The sequence below is a fragment of the Apodemus sylvaticus genome, chromosome 18 (assembly GCF_947179515.1).
Source record: "Apodemus sylvaticus chromosome 18, mApoSyl1.1, whole genome shotgun sequence".
In the NCBI taxonomy this organism is placed as follows: Eukaryota; Metazoa; Chordata; class Mammalia; order Rodentia; family Muridae; genus Apodemus; species Apodemus sylvaticus.
This window is the reverse complement of record NC_067489.1, coordinates 34,247,866-34,269,899: the sequence shown is the minus strand read 5'-3', so window position 1 is coordinate 34,269,899 and position 22,034 is coordinate 34,247,866. Positions and strand designations below refer to the sequence as shown.

At 37.1% G+C, this 22,034-nt stretch overlaps 1 protein-coding gene across 1 annotated transcript in view; it reads left to right on the top strand.

The window, feature by feature from the left end:
- Nucleotides 1–22,034, top strand: part of LOC127668433 (rho GTPase-activating protein 7-like) — a 392,875-nt gene that overhangs the window by 88,048 nt on the left and 282,793 nt on the right. Inside the window, 2 exon segments of the mRNA XM_052162055.1 lie at nucleotides 6,917–7,066; nucleotides 11,448–11,579. Of these exon segments, the coding sequence (XP_052018015.1) occupies nucleotides 6,917–7,066; nucleotides 11,448–11,579 (282 nt within the window).

The window sequence follows — 22,034 nt, the reverse complement described above, 5'->3', positions numbered from 1 at the left end:
GGGGGGTCACAACATGAGGAACAGTATTAAAGGGTCACAGTGTTAGGAAGGTTGAGAGCCATTGTGTAGGGTTCCATAGCTGCCTGCAGCTATTACGAAGTGGGTTTCTGGAACAGAAGCTGAGGAATAAATAGGGAAGAGGGGTGAAAAGAAGTACGGCTAAGACAATATTCACTGATCAAAGCCGGAAACTTTAATGGCGCCAGACCTTTTAACAGTTTGGGCAACCCTTCCCCCCAGACTCCAGGCTGAGTTCCGGTGGAAGTTGTCTAGCTTCTCTTGGAGGTCCTTGTCTTGACTGCTCTGGCAGCTGGGTGGGTCACCTGTTTAATTCAGGAATTCCTAGACCTGGAGGAACAATGAACTTAACCTTTACTTCGAGCACTCCACCCTGGGTGGAGAAGGATCCTGGCTATCTGGGAGAAGTTAACCTTGACCAAAGTCAAACTCTGACCAAGTGCAAGACTGCCCCAATATGGCTCTGTACACCATTGACCTAAAAGATGAAGCTGGAACATTAGAAGGGATAGAGATCCACTCTACAACATCTTAAAGATTTTAGTTGCATGAGTATAAAATAGGTTGCCTTGTATAAAACTAAGTAAACAGCACATAATATAACCATGCAAACTTTCACCGAGTGATTACTGAGTACAAATCAGACAAGATGACTTCAAAAGTTGTGTTTCTATATCCAAATATTACAGTCACCCTCCCCTCTTCTCCAGAGCCTTTTCTTTTTTTAATCTCCTGTTGGTCTTACTGGGTTCTCAGCCTACTCACACTTATTCTCTAGTAAATAAATATGTAAACATTGGAAGCTAAGATGCTCTTTTAAGAGAAAATATATATTTGTCTTTTGTGGGTCTTTAAACACACTAACACACTAACCTCAGTATACTTTTCAATTCCATCCATTTACCTGCAAATTTTATATATTATATAAATTATAAAATGTCCCTGTGTATGTTTCCTATTTAATTATTCATTCACTTTTTAATAAGCATCTGTTAGATTCCATTTCATTATTGTAAATAGAGTAGCAATATATATGTATATATATGAGCATACACACATACATATAATGTGATATTTCTGTTAGAGAATATTGATTTCTTTGCATATATGACCAGTAATGATATAGCTAGATCATATGAGTACTCTATTTAAGCTTGTTGAGAAATCTTCACCCATATATGCCTAGTGACAGAATCAATTTACACTCCCACTTATTGTGAATAAGAGATCTTTTTCCTCATATCCTCACCAGCCCTTGTTGTCATTTGTTTTCTTGATGATGACCATGCAGACTAGGGTGATATTGTACCTCAAGTATATTTAATTTATATAGCCCTAAGAGGTGAGGGTACTGAACTCGTTTTAATGTGTTTACTTGTGATTTATATTTCTACTTTTGAGAACTCTGAGTTTAGTTCCATAGAACAACTTTTTTATTGGAATATCTGTTTTCTTGCCTAGATTTTTAACTTATTTGTATATTATCTATATTACGTACTGAATAGATATCTGGCAAAGGTTAGCCACCATTGTGTAGGCCATCTCTGTACATTGGATATTTAATCTTATGAGGCCTTTTTGTTAGCTGTTGATCTCATTACTTTTTGAAGTTAAATATGTATTATGGATTTATGATAAATAACCTGTTGTCTCTTTATAATCAATAAACTGTGTGTTCAGGTCAGACGTCAACACATGAAGGCTAGAACTAAAAGAGTTCCTTAGAATGCTATTCTTTTGATTTAATTTTAATATTAGCAAACAAAGATAATTGGAACCTTAAGCACATTTGATATCAAATGATGCTACATGATCAATGAGTATCTTTGTTTGCTAATATTAAAATTAAATCAAAAAGTTTATCAAACATAGAACATCACTTCCTGTGTCCTTTTCATGAACACAGCTTCACAAAGAGTAAGTTTTCCTCCTTCCAAGAAGACTCTGCTTTGTACAACTGCTCCCTCTTCCTGTTTTGACCCCACCTTCATCCTCCCAAGCCTGGCCTCTCATTGGCTGATTCTATTGCCATCTCTCTACCACTGTATCACTATTCCTCTATCATAGCACCCTTCCACTTGGACTACTGTCTTCCTGACTCTCCCCTGCCTCTCTTCTTCCTCCTTTTCCTTTCCCATCTCTCCCCTTTTATCCCTCTATCATGTCTCTCTCTTTACCCCACCATCTTCTCCATCTCCTCCTCTTCTCATTTCAGTTTGATTCTTAAATTTCCATAGAAAGCTTTTTCCTGACTATACTATATATTTTATTGATATGTTTATAGAAATTTTATGTTATACATTAATTACTATACTGATTAATATGTTGTATATTAACTGATATATTATCTGATAGTTGTTTTAAATACATATATATTATGGGCATGGTAGACAGGAACACTCTAGTTATTTCTCTCATTATCCTATTTTTTTTTTAAATTCCTACATTGGTTTCTATTTGAAAATGTTTAAGAATCTGTTAATTTTCATTGTTTATTTCCCTAAGGTTGATTATAACATTCAAGACAACAGGAGTTTTTTTCTTTTTTGCTGATGGCTATTCAGTCCAGTCCCTTTAAATGATGCCTAGCTTAAAATGGCCATAATAATTGAAAAGAGAAAGATAGATGCAGAGGAGGCAAATTTATCACATTAGCCTTGAATTAAGAGAGCGACATGACAGAAATACTCAATTCATAAATAAATAATTTAATGTAATAGAACTCTTCTTCATGGACCATACTAATAGAATGAAATTCAATTCCATTAAAGAAGTAAGAAGCCCAGAATCCACAAATACACCCTTTTATTTTCAGGCATGAACTATTACTAGAGTTTGGCCCTGAATATATGAAAAAGTAGAACTTTGTGGGATTTTAAAACTCATGTTTAAAAATAAGGACAAGGATATTTATACAAAGCATTGGGTTTTTAGTCAATCTATTTCGGGAGGTTTTGTGAAGGTATGGCATAAATCTCCTGACATTCAGAGTGACAAACAGATGCTGAGAAAGGAGGTACCAATGGAGGTCAGAGGAAAGAAATGGGCTTAATTGTCTAAAAGGATATCATGGGGCAAGACTGTTCCATTTTGCCCTTCTGGCAGATCACTGAAATAATTTGATGCTCAGCCAATGGCTATAAAAATATTTTTAGAGTATAATCTCTATGTCCAGTTAAGTCAAAGACAAATTGTTTTTGAGCCCATCACCGATGGGACCAGGGTGACTGCAGATGTATTGCTATATCCAACATTAACTTAGTAGCTGGAAAAAATATCAGCTTCTATTTTCCAAGGCCTGTGTGTTATTATTTCTTGGCTGTATTGAACTCACTACTTTTCCTGAAAATGTGTTGCTTCTGTGGTGTAGAACTGGATTCTATTTCTGCTAGGTAGAAAGCTTGAATCTTTGTCCTTGAGGCTATTATAACTGAGATGTCAATGACAGTCAGGGAAAGCCACACGTGGACACAGAGCTGTGTAAACATTCACCTTCCCAAATGGATCTTTGGTTCAAAATAGAAGGAAATTATATAAAAAATACATTGGAATAGTAAGTAAGGGACCAGAGGACTCTATACTAAGATGGTTCCCATTTGGGAGGAATACTTGTAAGCAAATTGGATACAAAAATTTGTAATGTTTCCAGAACTTTATTTCAGGTTATAAGCAGAATGACACTATGAAAAGAACTGCTTTGTGTGTAACAAAGTTCTGTATCATTGGATAAAATATAAAGGTTAAGGTTTCATTTTTTGCAAATGTGGATACTTTTAAGCCCAATAAAAAGTTTATGGTTTTCTGTTAGTTATTTAACGTTCCTCAAGAAAGAGGCAATAAGAATAAATCAAATCATAAGATTCGCATAGTTTTCTGAAGAAATTAGCAGTGTCCAAAAATCCTTTAGTTTTAATGTTAATAGCTTTTAGGGAAAAAGATGCAGCTTCTTTATTTTATATTAATCTTTTAAGCCAAGGAAAACTTCTGTTTTTAAAAATAGAGCATCCAGCTTTGACTAACACATATCTCTGCACATTTGTGTAGCGCTGGCTTGGCTGACTAGATTATCAAAAAATAAAAATAATTAAATAATAAGTCATATGCATTTAATCCTAGCACTTCCATAGGTAGGCAGACATGGGTGGATTTTTGACTTCCAGACCAGCCAGGATTATGTAATGAAACCTTGTCTCAAAAAAAAAGGAAAGATATGAAATTGTTAAAGGGCAGGGCTGTAGGTAACATGAAGGGATTGGGGTCAGGAATGGGGTATTATCATATTTCATTGTATATAAAATTCTTAGTAAAGAAAATGTTCAAATAAATTATCTACTAACAGCTAACTGATGATTATTACTAACCATCAATTTGTCAAAACTCAGAATCAGCTGGAAGAAGAGACTCTACGATTATCTGTGGGGAATTATTTTGGTTAAATTAATTCATGGGCAAAGGCATGCCCACCATGGGTAGCACCACTCCCCAGGGAAAAGACTCTAGACTGTATAAGAGTAAATAAAATAATTTGAGCACTGGCATGTCAACACTAATTTACTGCCCTCTGTTCTTGGCCATAGATATACATGATTATCTGCTTCAGGTGTCTGCTGCTTTGACTTCCTGCAATTAGTGTTTATAAAACTAAAATGAACCCTTTTCTTTCCTAAATGGAGCTTTTCAACATATCTCTGTAACTAGAAAATAAAATAATCAATAGTTGATTCCTAGACAAATTTAATATAATAAATCAAGTATTTAACTTCTGAAAGGTTGTTCTCTGTGTCAAAAAAAAATGTTTAGCTTTTAAGTAATTAAGCCTTTAAAATTAGATTCCTATTTAAAGAATATAAAATTAGATTAACTCATTGCACCCCTGTTTTGGGGAGTATCTAGGGAATTTAAAAGGGGTAAAAGAAATATGCTCAGGGACTGAAAGTTGGCTCAGTCAGGAACCTGGGGACCTGGGATTGAAGCCACAAAACATGTTGGCAGCCATAGTTGGCAGCAAGCTTTTGTAACCACATACCTTTAAAATTCATTGGCCAATCTGTTTACAAAAATTGATGTGCTTCAGGTTCAATGAAAAAAAAAAAAAAACATGTCTCCAAAGAACCCAAGACTTCTATACACCCATGTGCACATGTACCCTCACATGTGTATATACACAACCATATTAACAAGTACATCCACCACACATTCACAAAAGAATGGAGAGGAGAGGATGGGAGAGGAGAAGAGAGGGGAGGAGAGGAGAGGGGGGGGGAGAGGAGAGGGGAGGAGACGAGAGAGGAGGAGAGGAGAGAAGAGGAGAGGAGAGGAGAGGAGAGGAGAGGAGAGGAGAGGAGAGGAGAGGAGAGGAGAGGAGAGGAGGACCCAAGACAAAACTAAAAGTCCCAGTTGTATTGATTACTTTCATCGTTTAATACTTGTTGCTGAAGCAAATCCCTAGCCTGTCATCCTCTGAGGACACATCTAGGTCCCATCATGACTTTGTCTCCCATCCTTGACTTTGGCCATGTGCAATCCTTTTAAAGTTAGTTCTCATCAAGCAAGTATCTCAGAGATAGGGGAAGTTAGCAACTTCGATGCTTCACACTCAAAGAACTAGACCTAAGTCCACTGCATCTCTCAACAAAGTGTCTTTCCAAAGAATTGTCTGTTTTACATGGTCCTTTTTATCTTTCCCTCAATATTCTAATCAGCCCTGCCCCTAACATAGCATGAGGGTTTGAGATTTCTTTTTTTTTTTTTTTTAATTTATTTGATATATTTTTTACTTACATTTCAAATGATTTCCCCTTTTCTGGTTCCCCACTCCCTGAAAGTCACATAAGCCCTCTTCCCTCCCTCTGTTCTCCCACCCATCCCTTCCCACTTCCCTGTTCTGGTTTTGTCTTATACTGCTACACTGGGTCTTTCTAGAACTAGGGGCCACTCCTCCGTTCTTCTTGTACCTCATTTGAAGTATGGATTATGTTTTGCATATTCCAGTTTTCCAAGCTAATATCCACTTCTAATATTAACTGACTTGGTTTAACCACACAGGAACTAGAGAATTGTGTCCAAGTAATTTTACAAGGACAACAGATGCTTTAGTTTCTGCTTTACATCAAAGTCTTTCCAACTATATATCTACATCCCATGCATGTATGCATGTATGTATGTATATATACCAGATTCATAAATAAATAATTTAATGCAATGAAACTCTTCTTTATGGAGCATAGTAACAGAATGAATTTAAATTCTCATCAAAGAATTGCAGAATCTGCAAATACAGCTTTGTAGTGTGCGTGTGTGTGTGTGTGTGTGTGTGTGTGTGTGTTGCTATGGGAGCCTATTTTAAGCGTTTGGAAGAATAAGAGATTTTTAAAAAGAATCTTGGCAGTGTCTTAACTAGAATCAGTAATAGGTAAGTGTTGCCTGCAGAGAACTACTGATTACACAAGCCAAAAACTTGTCATACTTCATTTTTTGACAGTATTTCACTAAAATAAAAATATTCTGGTGCAAATATTCTTTCACACATCTTCCTAAGTACAAATTCACAAATATTAGAATCACACAAATATTAATTTTATACTCTAAAACAATAAATGTCATAAATATGTTCTCCCAATAATAATTGATTAGGAAGTTGGAAATGCCTATAAGTACTGGGAGTCATTCTACTTCTTTTTCATGTATTGAATATTCATACAAAGTGCACTCTTAGCACTAAATCAGCATCTTCTCCATAAAAGGCCTATTGATACCCAGATGAGATCTTCTCTTCCTTGTCAAATAGAAAACCGACCACCATTCAGTGTCCTTTTTGTCACTATGAAGAACAGGGGACGTTTTATTCTTTCCAAGAAATGACCTTTCAGATTTAGTAACTGCATGTTCTGTTCCTCAGGAAACAAGGGAAGATCGAGACCGGACACGGCTGGACTCCATGGTGCTGCTAATTATGAAACTGGACCAACTAGACCAAGACATCGAGAATGCTCTCAGCACTGCCTCCTCTCCATCCAGCACCCCAACAAACCTGCGGCGGCATGTCCCTGTGAGCTGCCTGGTCCTTCTCTTCCTCCTAGTGGAACAAGCATCCCTTTCTGTCTGTTCTGTTGTAGTTATTAGTGTTGTATTTTGTTTTGCTTTGTTTTGTTTTATTTTCCAGAAACCTTGGGAGGACCCTCAGCCCTGGCCCCATTAGGCAAAAAATCTTCTACTTTGCTATATCACTAGCCCTGTTCTTACTTTGAGAGACAGACTAAATAAATTGGCCAGGCTGCCCTTAAACTGATCTTGTAGCCAAGACTGGCCTTGAGACTACTATCTTCCTGCATTAGCTGCTTAAGAAGCTAGGATTAGTAACCCAATCACAAAAGAACACAGATGGTATGCACTCACTGAGGAGTGGATATTAGCCCAGAAACTTGGAATACCCAAGATACAATTCAAATGAAGCTCAAGAAGAAGGAAGAAAAAAAGTATGGATACTCTTGTCCTTCTTAGAAGGGAGAACAAAATACCCACTGGAGGAGATACAGAGACAAAGTCTGGAGCAGAGACAGGGAAAGACCATCCAGTGACTGCCCCACCTAGGAATCCATCTCATATACATTCACAAAATCCAGACACTATTGTGGATGCCAACAAGTGCTTGCTGACAGGAGCCTGATATAGCTGTCACCTGAGAGTCTCTGCCAGTGCATGACAAAAACAGATGGGGACACTCTAAGCCAACCACTGAACTGAGCACAGGGTCCCCAATGGAAGAGCTAGAGAAAGGACACAAGGAGCTGAAGGAGTTTGCGGCGCCATAGGAGGAACAACAATATGAACCACCAGTAACCCCAGAGCTCCCAGGGACTAAACCACTAAACCAAAGAGTACACGTGGAGGGACCCATGGCTCTAGATGCATATGCAGCAGAGGATGGCCTTGTTGAACATCAAAGGGAGGAGAGGCCCTTGGTCCTGAGAAGGCTCGATGACCCAGTATAGAGGACAGGGAATTGGGAGTGGGTGGATTGGGGAGCAGGGGGAGGGGAATGGGTTAGGGGTTTGGGGGGGGGGGAAACCTGGAAAGGGGTTGACATTTGAAATATATCTAATAAAAAATAAGACTATATCTTAAAAAAGAAGGTAGGATTACATGTCTGTGCCCACTAAACCCAGTTAGAATAGGATCCCTTTATTTCATATGTTTTCTCACACAAGTGAAACATCTTCGATGATGCCATCCACTAATAAATGAAACCGAACCCCACAGAGATCACTCAGTTATTTCTATATGTTGCACAGAGGGTCCATAAACAAAAGGGTGGCTACAAAATGCTTAACATTAAAAAGAAAATAAAGCAAGCTTAGGAAATTCTGCTTCTTGAGGATTAAGCCCAGTTGTTGTAGTGGTGGCTTGTCCTGCTGTATTTGCTACTCTTCAATGACATGATACACTCCATTGCAAATGCTGTGCCTATCTTGATAACTACCTTATTTCCAGTTTTTCAAGTTATGACTGATTATTTCTAAGACATGAGTTATATTATTCTATAAACTTATATGTAGATCTTACATATAGGGTATAAAGTCTAACTGTAAATAAGCCATCCCTTTTCTATTAAACAAGGATTTGCATGATAATATAGTAAATAAACTACATCAAGAAAAATTTAAGTGAGATCCAAAATGTACAAAATCACATAAGCGAGTTTGACATTTTCCTGAAACAGAATTGATACAAAACTACATTTCAATCTTGAAAGTTCATAAAAAGAAATTTTATTTCTTTGTAACCTTAATAACTTTCCTTATCATAAAAGACACATTGTAAATATGTTCTTTACCATGAGCCATACCTAAATAGCTCTTTAGGAAAACCCTAGTCCCTCTCTCCCTAGAGATGTCCTAGTTATTTGCAAATAGTTTTATTCTAGCAAATAGAAAGGCAATCTATAGAACCTCTTATAGAAATAATAGATAAATCCTGTTTCCAATATTCCAGCCAAATTAAAATTTCACATTCATTTTCTCTAGCACCTTTAAGCCAGAAATGTCTTATTTTTTTATGAGGTCCTGGGTGCCTCTTTAACATTCATGGGGTCTGGAGGTTGGATTTTTTTTTAAGTTTTTTGCAATGAGTTGTTAATCTTGCCTGCTTTTAACTTCTCCCTTCTCTAGAGCACCATTCAATTTTTCTCAGTCCCCATGTATTAAGTAGGAAATCAAAGCTGAGATGTCTATCAAATACCATATTTTTGTCTCCATTTCAGAAAGTAAGCTATGTATCCCCTACATACTAGACTGGGATCTTTTTTTTATGCAGATAAACCAAAAACCATGAACTAATATACATGATCATTAAATCACTTGTCTACATCTATGTTTTATACTTCTACATAGACTGTAGACTGGACTTTAATATTTCATACAGTATCTCACAGAATATTACCATGATTATCATCATAATTGTTGCCACTGTAAACGTAACATCCATTTCTATACTTTCAGTTTATCAGTGGAGTTGGAATAAAGCAAAATCGGTCAGCAGAAACGTTAGGAAAGTTAGTGCCTGAAGCTAACTGAACAATTAGCGACTGTTTTGATCCCAGCTGAAACCATAAGAAATCTGTCTCACTTCTCAACGGCAGGTTCATGTAAGACAGATAGATATACACAAAGGTTAACTTTTTAACTGGTGCCTTCTTGTGGAGACAGATGAACTAAAATACCCAGAATGTGCTTGGCCATCGTTGGTTCTCTTTCATTTCCCTCTACACTCATATCAGACATTGATCAAGGCATGAAAAAACGCACATCCCAAGCCTCAAAACTACCTTTTGATCTTTACAGTTTCCTAGGTCACACTTGGTCTTTTTCTCTGCTTTGTTGTTGCTGTTGTTGTTGTTGTTGTTATTTAGGGTTTGGTTTTGCTTTCTGGTGTTTAAAGGTAATGATAATATTTTTTCATCTGCACTTTCGATTCCTTTTGATAACTGTGCTATGGAATAAAAAGATGATGGTGTCATAATTATAACTTGACCATCCACCAAGGAGCACTAATCTAAGGGAGAAACTGCTTCATTCCGCCTCCCCACCACCACCTCCATTGCACGTTGGCAGGAAGAACGCAGAATACAATGAAGCAATGACTCCTCCCCTAACCACTCACCCAATGTAGGAATAATTACAAAATTCCCAGAATGAATTCTCTATATAACAAAGACTAGAAACAGAAGCAGAGGCTGGGATGATGAAAACATTCATTTGAAGTAAAAAGAAAGAGGTAAAGATCTGGACAACACTGCTCAGAGAAAGCCTAACAAACTGACTATACCTTGATAAATTCTTTTTTTTTTTTCTTTTTTAATTAATTAGTTATTTTTATACACTCCATATTTTATTCCCCACCCCGCCAACCCCTGTGTCCCCTCCAACTGTTCCACATCCCATACCTCCTCCCCTTCCCCTATCTCCACGTGGATGTCCCCACCCCCCACCCCACCTGACCTCTAAACTCCCTGGGGCCTCCAGTCACTTGAGGGTTGGGTGCATTATCTCTGAATGAACACAGACCCGGCAGTCCTCTGCTGTATGTGTGTTGGGGGCCTCATATCAGCTAGTGCATGCTGTCTGCTTGGTGGCCCAGTATTTGAGAGATCTCAGGGGACCTGATTAAATGATACTGCTGGTCCTCCTATAGGATTGCCCTTCTTACCAGCTTCTTTTAGCCTTCCCTAATTCAGCAGCAAGGGTCAGCTGCTTCTGTCCATTGGTTGGGTGCAAATATCTGCATCTGACTCTTACAGCTGCTTGTTGGATCTTCTGTAGCGCTGTCATGCTAGGTCCCTTTTTGTGAGTGTTCCGTAGCCTCAGTAAATAGTGTCAGGGCTTGGGACCTTTTCTTGAGCTGGATCCCACTTTGGGTCTGTCTCTAGACCTTCTTTTCCTTAGGTCCTCTCAATTTCCATCCCTGTAATTCTTTCAGAGAGTCACAATTATGAGTCGGAGTTGTGACTGTGGGATTGCCCCCTCCCCCTCAATTGATGGCCTGTCTTCCTTCTGGAGGTGGGCTTTATAAGTTCCCTCTCCCTACTGTCCATCATTTCATCAAGGCCCCTCCCTTTGAGTCCTGAGAGTCTCTTACTTCCCAGGTCTCTGGTGCATTTTGGAGGACCTCCTCAACCTCCTTTCTCCTGAGGTTGCCTGTTTCTATTCTTTCTGCTGACACTCAGGGCTTCAGTCCTTTTAAAACTAAGATTGGAAAGAATTTTTTTCACTTGCCATTCACAAGGCCCTGTGAGGAAGTCTAGAAGGTGCTTTGCTACCTATGTGATACTGAGTTACTGGAGGTCACCTAGAAATGGAAGCTGCCGGTGGGAGGAAATGGGCATGGAGGAGACCCTTGTGTGCCTTTTCCCATAGTTGTTTGTCTTTTAACAGGATCTGGAATCAGGATCTGAAAGTGGAACAGACAGTATCGCCGTAAATCAGATGCAGGTGAATTTGTCTTCAGAGTCCACCGAGCCATCATCCACTCCAGCGAGCAATTCCGGAACCAAACCCAAAGCCATGGTAAGTTATGCACAATCCCAGACTCAACAATCCCAGTCAATGTTGCCAAAAGTGAGGTAAGCATTGATAGCCTTTTATTCAGTGTGGAAAGAAGACCATTGGAGTCTTAGCTGTATCAATTTGATACTATTTACTGAAGTATCACCCTAGAAAGGTATGCTGCTTATTTATTAAAATAGGTACTTTCGTTCACTAAAGCAGCTGATGAATCCAGAATTATGCGAAATATAGTCCATGAATTCTGTTGCAGAACTTTAAAGAACCAAAAGTGTAAAATGAGAGTTATCAAGTACTGTTATCATAACCACACCTCATACTCATTAGAAAACCTCTAAGCTTTGATGATAGTTAAATGGATAAATGGATAAGATGTTGTCTGAATGACATAATGATATGCAGAATTACAGATATGTAAAATCACTCCATCATAGTTTGTGGACATTCAATGACATAGAACATTCAAAACCTAATATTCAATGCAGTGGTAACTTACAGCCCTTGTTGCCCTGTGTACAATGCCACACAGAATAGCATAGCACAGTAAATTCTGAAGAAAAATATTTCCCTTTAAGTAAAATCTGAATTGCAAAGGCAAAACAGTATTTGACTCTAAAAGGTAACGTTTATGGGGATGTAATTACTGCTTCAAATATCTAAAGTCCACACAGTTCCAAAATAACCTCTCCTGGTTCTGTGAAAATCACAGAGCTGTATTATTTTTTTAATCCCCATGTTAGCTTAACATGGGGAAGTGAGTTTGTACTGTTTGTTTTCCTGTCTTTAAAATAAAGGCAGTTCTAAAATGGGACTAAAAGAATACTCTGAGTTAGAGACATGGTAGATTCACTGGGATTTAAGAGGAGTCAAAGCACACTGTTGAAATAGCAGATAAGCCTAGCTTTAGTATTTACATAGGCAAGACTTAAATTGCCCCTTGTCATTTATATGCAGATCCATTTGGTTCTGAACATCTATCTATTCATATCTACATATACCATGCAATATGCCAAATTTAAAACAACAAAAAAACAAACAAACAAACAAACAAAAACCACAGAGGAACAATATGTTAGCCAAGTCTTTAAATGTCTTCCATTTTATCAAAGAGGCATTTAAACAGTAAAAGGCAAGGAAAGGCTACATCACTGTGAGAATGCTAGGTGAGCAGAATAAAAGGCATACATAGTATTGGTTGTGGAATTCAGTAAAAAAGATTGTCAATAGCAACAAGTATTAATTGGTAGACTCTAATGGAATGCTGTTCTTTTATTGATGATAAACTCCCACGGCCTGCCATTATATAGAAATTTTTTAAGGACCTGTGGAGCCCTGTGGATCATCACATTGACTTTATGTCTTTGGTGGACTTTGTGTTAAGTCCATCCTCTATAATTTAATATAAAGATGCTACATGAAAATTTTGCAATCTGGACACTACAAGCTCTTGTGGTTCAATTATTTTTTAAGGATTTATTTATTTCATATATATGAGTACACTGTAACTGTCTCCAAACACACCAGAAGAGAGAATCGGATCCCATTACAGATGGTTGTGAGTCGCCATGTGGTTGCTGGGATTTGAACTCAGGACCTCTAGAAGAGCAGTCAGTGCTCTTAACCGCTGAGCCATCTCTCCAGCCCCTTGTAGTTCAGTTTTGATGGAATTTATTCTTCTTATATATTGATTGAAAGACAGACTTTATGGCTTAACATGTACTAACTTTAGGTATTCCACTTAATGGGTTTGCACATCTGTGCAAATCTAGAGTCTTGTGCATATGTATCCATGTGGATACCACCCAGGACAAGACAAATTCTGAGGGACAGATGATGTTGGCTCTGGATTGGATATTCTCCTGTCACATGTTTCTCCATTTGTCTGAAAATTTTATAATTAAAAGCAGGTGATGCTTACAGCCAATTTTAACTCATTTCACATTTTCTCTAAAGACTTTGTTTCTCTAAATGTGTGCTTATTTATAAGGTATATTATTATAATTTTATGCATGTCTTGGGCCATGATCAAATTGGTATAATTGACATTTGTCTAAGCGCTTGCATATCGAGACAACCAACATAATGCAGAAAGAGTGAACTGAGAACAGCTTGTGTATTTTGAAACCTCAGATACAACTCTTAGTAAAGCACCTCCTTCAACAAGGCCACACCTCCTGATCCTTCCCAAACAGTTTTCTACAAACTAAGACCAAGCTTTCAAATAGAAGAACCTACAGGGGCCATTTCTACTCAAATAACCACATCAACTTTGTTTCACCTCCAAGAATGTCATAAAGTGTTTTCTTTATATTTTCTTCAATTAATTTATAAGCATAAAGTATTAGGTCATTAGTTTACTTTGAGTCAATTTTTTATATCTTTGGATATAGGAATCTATAACATTATTCTACCTCCCTGTTCAGTTTTCATAGAAGAATAACTTGAAGAGACTATTTCTTCTCTAATATATACAATTGGTCACTTACCAAAATCAGTTAGCTGTAACTATGAGTTGATTATAGAGGGAAGTAGTCTGTTCTGTTTCATTGGTTAATGTCTGTTTATGTCAGAATCACGGTAGTTTAATCACACCAGCTTTGCAGTACATTTTTTTTTATTTTCTAAATTCTTTGTTTACATTCCAAATGTTTTCCCCTTTCCCAGTTCCCCCCGCACCCCATGTGTCCCATAAGCCTTCTCTACACCCATTCTCCAATCACCTCCCTCCTTTTTTTCTGTCCTGGTACTCCCCTAGAATTCTAGATCAGGCCTTTCCAGGATCAGGTCCCTCTCCTTACTTCTTCATGGGAGTCATTTGATATGCTACTTGTGTCTTGAATATTCATACCTTCTGGGCTAGTTAATATCCACTTATCAGTGATTGCATTCCATGTATATTCTTTTGTGATTAGGTTACCTCACTTAGGATGATATTTTCCAGTTCCAACCATTTGCCTACAAATTTCATGAATCCAATGTTTTTAATTGCTGAGTAGTATTCCATTTTGTAAATATACCACATTTTCTGTATCCATTCCTCCATTGAGGGACATCTGGGTTCTTTCCAGCTTCTGGCTGTTATAAATAAAGCTGCTATGAAGGAAATGCAAAACAAAACAGCCCTGAGATTTCACCTCACACCAGTCAGAATGGCTAAGGTTAAAAACTCAGGAGACAGCAAGTATTTGCGAGGATGTGAAGAAAGGGAAACACTCCTCCACTGCTGGTTGGGTTACAAGATGGTGCAACCACTCTGGAAATCAGTCTGGTGGTTCCTCAGAAAACTGAACATGACACTTCCATAGGACCCTGCTATACCACTCCTGGCCATATACCCAGAGGATTTCCCAGCTTGCAATAAGGACACATGCTCCACTATGTTCATAGCAGCCATATTTGCAGTACATTTTGAAGTCAAGTATTCTGATGCCTTAGCTTTTCACTACTTGCTTAGGAAAGCTCACACATTTTGTCTTTTTCTTTTCATTTCTTTCTTTCCTTTTGAACTATGATGACCCTCATTTTTGTCTTGGTATTGATTACAATGTCTCTATCATCTGTAGTATTGGTTTGCGTGAACAATTTACCAAGATTTCTGTTTTTTATGAGTGCAGGATGATTCTGTTTTCATGTATGTGAGCTCTATAATTTTTCCATTGATTTAAATTTTCCATTGAGAAGATAGTTTATTTTTCTTGAAATGCTTTAATTTCATTTATTTCTCTGTTTTGTGGGTATATAAATATGTGCATATGTGGAGATCAAAAGACAGATTTCATGAATCAGTTCTCTCCTACCAAGTGTGTCCTAGGTATTGAACTCGGGTATTCATTCAACCTTGCTGGCAGTGCCCTTGCCCCAAGAGCAATCTTGCTGGCTCTCATTTACTTCTTTAGTAAGTAGTAAATAATTTAAAGTAATTAAATTACTTTAAATTACTTTAAATTAAAGTAATTTAAAGTAAAGTAATTTAGAGTAAATTTAAATCTGTAGGCACATGTATGGATGTATATTACACACACACACACACACACACACACACACACACGCACGCACACACACACACACACACACACACATACACACACACACACACACTCAGAGAAGCCAGTCCATATACCCTATTCATTTCCCCACTGTTGGCATGATAGAATTGGGCAATGTTTCCAGTCTGACATTCAGTTGTCAATAGAGCTGTCCTCTCTAGAAATCATCCATGTTTTGAGGCAGAAAAAGAGGAAGGATAGGAATTATTGTTTTGTTAGGTTTTATCTCTTAATTTTATTTCATTCATTGTTTTTTATTAGTTTGATTTTGTAATTAGCATACAAAGTATTAAGATCTGTTGTTCCATTTTCACGCAAATTTATTTTGGTGGATTTTTCTGCTTGTATCCCTTCCCAGTCCTTCTATCATATGTCCACCCTATGTCACATGGATTCTTTTTCCTCCTTCTTCTTCCTACCTTACTTTCTCAATATAACTTTTCACCTTTTCCTTGGTTTTCCATACGTTCATATATGTGTGCATATATACTACAAACTAGAATCTGAATATGATAGGGAATGTGTTTTTGTTGTTGTTTTTTGTTTTTCTAAATTTGGGTCGCCATGCTTAATCCTGTCTAGATCCATCCAATTTCCTGATTCTTTAGAAATGAAATTCTTTTCATTTCTTTCTTTCCTTTTGAATTATGATAACTCTCATTTTTGTCCTGGTTCCTTTTTCTTTAGTAAAATCCACTGGGTATGTGTACCACAGTTTCATTATCCCTTCATCTGTTGATGACTGGTCTCACTTCTTTGCTATTGTGGAATGTACAGCAATAACATGAGTATGTTATGTGTATCTCTGTGGTAAACTGTGAGTTTGGGAAGATGCCCAGGAATGGTACAGCTGAATCATCAGAGAGCTTTAATTTTAAACGATTGAGAAACTTCCATACTGATTTCCATAATGGCTGTACTAGGTTATTTATATCCCCGCCACTATAGAAGGAGTCCTTTTTTTCCCCCCACACACTAGGCAACTTTTGCTCTCAGGTTTCTTCATGATAGCTATTCTGAATCAAGAGAGATGGGATTCAAAGTGATTTAAATTTTCACTTCCATGATGACTATGGATGTTAGATACTGTTTTTAAAGATTTGTGTGTGTGTGTGTGTGTGTGTATGTGTGTTTGTGTGGTGTGTGTATGGCATGGTATGATGTGGTATGATGTGGGGGGGGTATACACATCCATACATGTGCCTGCAGAAGCAGAGAGTGCCAGATCCCCTCAATGTGTACTCACAGGCAATGGTGAAACATTTGTTGTGGCTACTAGAAACCAAACTCAGGTCCTCTACTAGAACAATAGTGTTCCTATCCTCTGAGTCATCACTCCACCTGTTAAATACTTTCAGAATACTTACTGGACACTGCCTTTCATCTTTGGAAACTGTTGGTTCATTTTCATCAACCCATTTCTTAATGAATGCTCCAAAAGTTTAAGGCACTTAGAAACACTGTTCTAATCCAGGCAAGGTAATACGTGCCCGTATGGTCAGCACTTAGGAGGCTGAGACAAGGGGATAGTGAGTTTAAGAGTAACCTGGCCTGCAAAGAGAGACTTAAAGATAGATAGATAGATAGATAGATAGATAGATAGATAGATAGATAGATATAAAAATGCTTAGATGATGGCTCTGTAGGTAAAATCTGCCCACATTCACACACACAAACACACACATGCACTCACGCTTGCATACATACATGCACACACATGCATTGTACACATGCACACATAGACCCACACATATTAACTAACTAAACAGATACTTTTATTTTATTTTCTTCACTTAAAAAGACATGGTCCAAACTATGTTGTTCTCCAATTTATATTTTAGCCATTTCCGTAGAACCACAAATTCTTCTTCAAATGCATTGCCCCAGAGCAGTTCAGTGACAGATGTTCTTGTTGTCTACAGGGCTGGGAAGGAAGGAAAGGAACTCACAATGGCAGGAACCCAGGAGAAGCAAGCTCCATGGTTGAAATTCTAAAATGTTAACTTAAACCCCAAACTAGCTTATCAATATCTATATTTTGTTATAGTAAATAACATGTGATACACATTTCCTGTAACATGTCTTATATTATCAATTGTCATGTAGAATTTTCAACAAGGCTGGTAATTTTATGTAGTGGTATCCATGGTTTAATCGAAAGTTGAAGCAGAGGACATAGTTCTGCATATGAAACCTGCCAGCATTCCTTTTACTGAAGGTTTATAGGAAAAAACTTACAATAGCATTAAAAAATGGCGGCAATTCAAATACCACTTCAGAATGTCACACGTTCTTAGTTTTTGTACATTTAGAAAATAGCATGTGTGTGTGCGCGCGCGCGTGTGTGTGTGTGTGTGTGTGTGTGTGCGTGTGTGCATGTAAACTCACCTGCGCATGGGAGTGTGTGTGCCCAGGTAAACATGCAAAGGTTAAAGAGCAACTGTCAGGAGTGAGGTCCCCCCTCCCATGTGGCTCTGAGGATCAAGATCAGGTCACCAGGCTCAAGGAGGACTCTTTGCTTGCTGAATCATCTCATCTCCTGACACACATATTTTTTAATAAAAAATTTTTTATTGAAAAGGGAAGTAAAAATACTTTATGATAAAATTAAAGATTTACATGGAAAATATTTCAGATAAACACGTTAAAATTGACAATTTTCATGGAAAATTAAAGAGTAAAGTAGTAGACATGTAAAACTGCTAAATTAATTGAAATATGTAATAGAAACATTTTATGACAGAATTGAAGATTTACATGGAAAGTATTTCTTATAAAATTGTAGAAAATGTAGAAAAACATGTTAGAATTGAATATTATCATAGAAAAATTTATATAGATAAAATAATGGTAGGCATAAAAGCATTCCTAAGTTGATTAAAAGTGGAATTATGAACATTTTCTGATAAACTTGAAGATTTACATGGAAAATATTTCTGATAAAATTGAAAAAATATATAGAAAAACATGTTAAAATTAAAGATTATCATGGAAATTATACAGATAAAATGACAGGCATAAAGATAATTCTAAGTTTATTGAAGGTGGAATTATAAATATTTTCAGATAAAAATAAAGAATTATGTGGAAAGTATTTCTGGTAAAATTCAAGAAATATATAGACAAACACATTAAAATTGACTATTTCGTGGAAATTTTTACATATTAAATGGTAGATAAAAAGCTCTTTCTAAATTAATTGAAGGTGGGATTATAAACATTTGTGATAAAATCAAAGATTTACATTGAAAACATTTCTGATAAAATAGAGGAAATATATAGAAAGACAGATTAAAATTGAAGATTATCATGAAAAATAATGCAGATAAAATGGTAAACATAAAAAATTACTAAATTAATTAAAAGGGGAGCTACAAACATTTTCTGATAGAGTGGAAAATTTACATGAGAAATATTTCGTTAGTCTATGTCTTTTTATTGGGGAGCTGAGTCCATTGTTGTTAAGAGATATTAAGGGATAGTGATTGTTGCTTCCTGTTATTTTTGATGTCATTTTTATGTTTGTGTGGGTATCTTCTTTTGGGTTTGTTGGAAGATTACTTTCTTGCTTTTTCTAGGGTATAGTTTGCCTCCTTGTGTTGGCAGTTTCTATCAATTATCCTTTGTAGGGCTGGATTTGTGGAAAGATACTGTGTAAATTTGATTTTATCATGGAATATCTTGGTTTCTCCATCTATGATGATTGGGAGTTTTGCTGGGTATAGTACCCTGGACTGGCATTTGTGTTCTCTTAGGATCTGTTTATCGTGTCTGGTGAGAAGTCTGGTGTAATTCTGATAGGTCTGCCTTTATAAGTTACTTGCCCTTTTCCCTTTACTGCTTTTAATATTCTTTGTTTAGTGAATTTGGTGTTTTGATTATTATGTGCCGGGAGGACTTTCTGTTCTGGTCTAGCCTATTTGGAGTTCTGAAGGCTTCTTGTATGTTCATGGGCATCTCTTTCTCTAGGTTAGAGAAATTTTCTCCTACAATTTTGTTGAAGATATTTACTGGGCCTTTAAGATGTAAATCCTCACTCTCGTCTATACCTATAATATCATTAGGCTTGGTCTTCTCATTGTGTCTTGGAGTTCCTGGATGTTCTGGTTTACCAGCTTTATGCATTTTGCATTTTCTTTGACTGTAGAGTCAATGTTTTCTATGGTATCTTCAGCACCTGAGGTTCTTTCTTCTATCTCTTGTATTCTGTTGTTGATGCATCTATGACTCCTGAATTCTTTCCAAGGTTTTCTATCTCCAGAGATGTCACATTTTGTGATTTTATTGTTTCTACTTCCCCTTTTAGATCCTGGATGGTTTTGTTCAGTTCCTTCACTTGATTGTTTGTATTTTCCTGTAATTCTTTAAGGGATTTTTGTGTTTCTTCTTTAAGGGCTTCTGCCTGTTGACCCATGATCTCCTGTATTTGTTTAAGAAATTTTTGTGTTTCCTCTTTAAGGGCTTTTACCTGTTGACTGATGTTCTCCTGTATTTCTTTAAGGGTGTTATTTAAGTCTTTCTTGGAGCCCTCTATCAACATCATGAGATACGATTTTAAATCCAACTCTTGCTTTTTCTGGTGTGTTAGGGTAACTGGGACTTGCTGTGTTGGGAGAACTGGGTTCTGATGTGCCATGTGGCCTTGGTTTCTGTTGGGAGGGTTCTTGTGCTTGCCTTTCGCCATCTGGTTATCTCTGGTGCTAGTTGGTATTGTTGTCTCTGGCTGGAGTTTGTTCCTGCTGTGGACCTGTAATCCTGTGTCCTTACTCCTCTGAGTTCAAAAGTGAAAGCATTGCTGGGAGATCTCTCTCTCCTGGTGGGCTATGCACAAAAGGCTGTGGAGTTTCCTGGCTCCCTGGTGCAAATGGCAGCTGGAAGACTTCTGTCCCACCCGATCTTATGCCCTGTGCGCTCCTAGCTGGTCCTCTCCAGAGATAGAAGGTGGAGATCTCACCTCTGCACTCAGAAGTGAAGGTGCTGCTGGGAGATCACTCTCTCCTGGTGTGCTGTGCACAAAAGGCCTTCGAGTCTCCTGGATCCCTGGTGCCAACACACATATTTTTAAAGAAAGATTATTTAGTCATCTCAAACATCAAGAAATTTGAATTAGTACAGTTTACAATTTCAGAAAAAAATGTAGTCATCTTATAAAAGCGCCTTTGATGTACATGCTTTTTAATGTGGTAATTCTGCTCTGACATAGCAAAGCAATAATGTAAAGCATGTGGAATTTTAAAGAAATATTTGCCTATGTCCATGAAAATCATTATTGTTTATGAGAAAGAAAAACAGCAAAATTTGGAGCGTTGTTGAAAGAAAAACTGTTCCAAAAGAGAGCTAGACACTTTTCCTAAATATGACATTAGTCATTGATCATTATGAAGAGCTGCTTAGAGTTCTACAATTTAAAAGCATCATGAATTCCACTCACATATTTTTATTTATAAATAAAATTAAATATGTAGCTTATTAATGCAGGGTTTTGAGAAGCACACAGTCATTGCTTTTATATTTAAAAGTTAATTCAAAATCCTTCTATTCTGTGTGTGAGCTGTAAGAAATGACATCTGTTTCCTGTGGGTTTCCAAGTGACACAGAAATAGTTGTTTTGGAGTGTGTTTCTTGCCTCCACCAGCACCTCCTTATAGGGATCTTTTGATTTTTGATCTAGGGGTTTCTGTCTGCCAAGATTGAGTTGAATTTGTGCCTGATTATCCTGGTCTTTCATAACAAACTTTGAATTCAAACATTTAAGAACTTCAGGGGTTAAAATAATGCATTTCTCCCTTTCCTGCTTTGATTACATTGGTCTGGTTACAAGGTGACAGAAAGAAAACTCCCCAAACCAAAAGAAAGGCCCAAAGTGGAAAATGGCATGCATAGATTTTATTAAGTCAAGAAACAATAAGCATGCATTTTACCTTTACAAGTAAATAGCATTGTAGAGTCATTTCTACAGCTCAAGATGTGATCGGATGAACTGTTATTCTTATAAGAAATGTTAGTGCCATGCATGCCCATGTGAGTTCTTGAATACAGTTTATATTTTCACCCAAAAGGAATAACAGCATCCAGTTATTTCTGTGTGCTATGGAATGGCAAGCCACCAACGTACCACATCACAGCAACCAGAAGCACAACTCAAAACTGAGCAGAAATTATGACCTCTAAGCCATCTGCACAGTTTTTTCTGCCTCCCTTGCCAACCTTCTTATCCCCACTTTCTAAATATACATGTAGTATCTTCCCATATTTTTTTTACTCTGATGCTAACAGGTTAATAAATATTTCCACTCTTGTCCTTTTGCTTACTTCTGCAATACAATGGAAGCTATTTGAAATGATTAACCAGCAATTCTATGTGGATATTCAATACCGAGTAGACAAAGTTGACACAGAGGTTCTTCTTGAC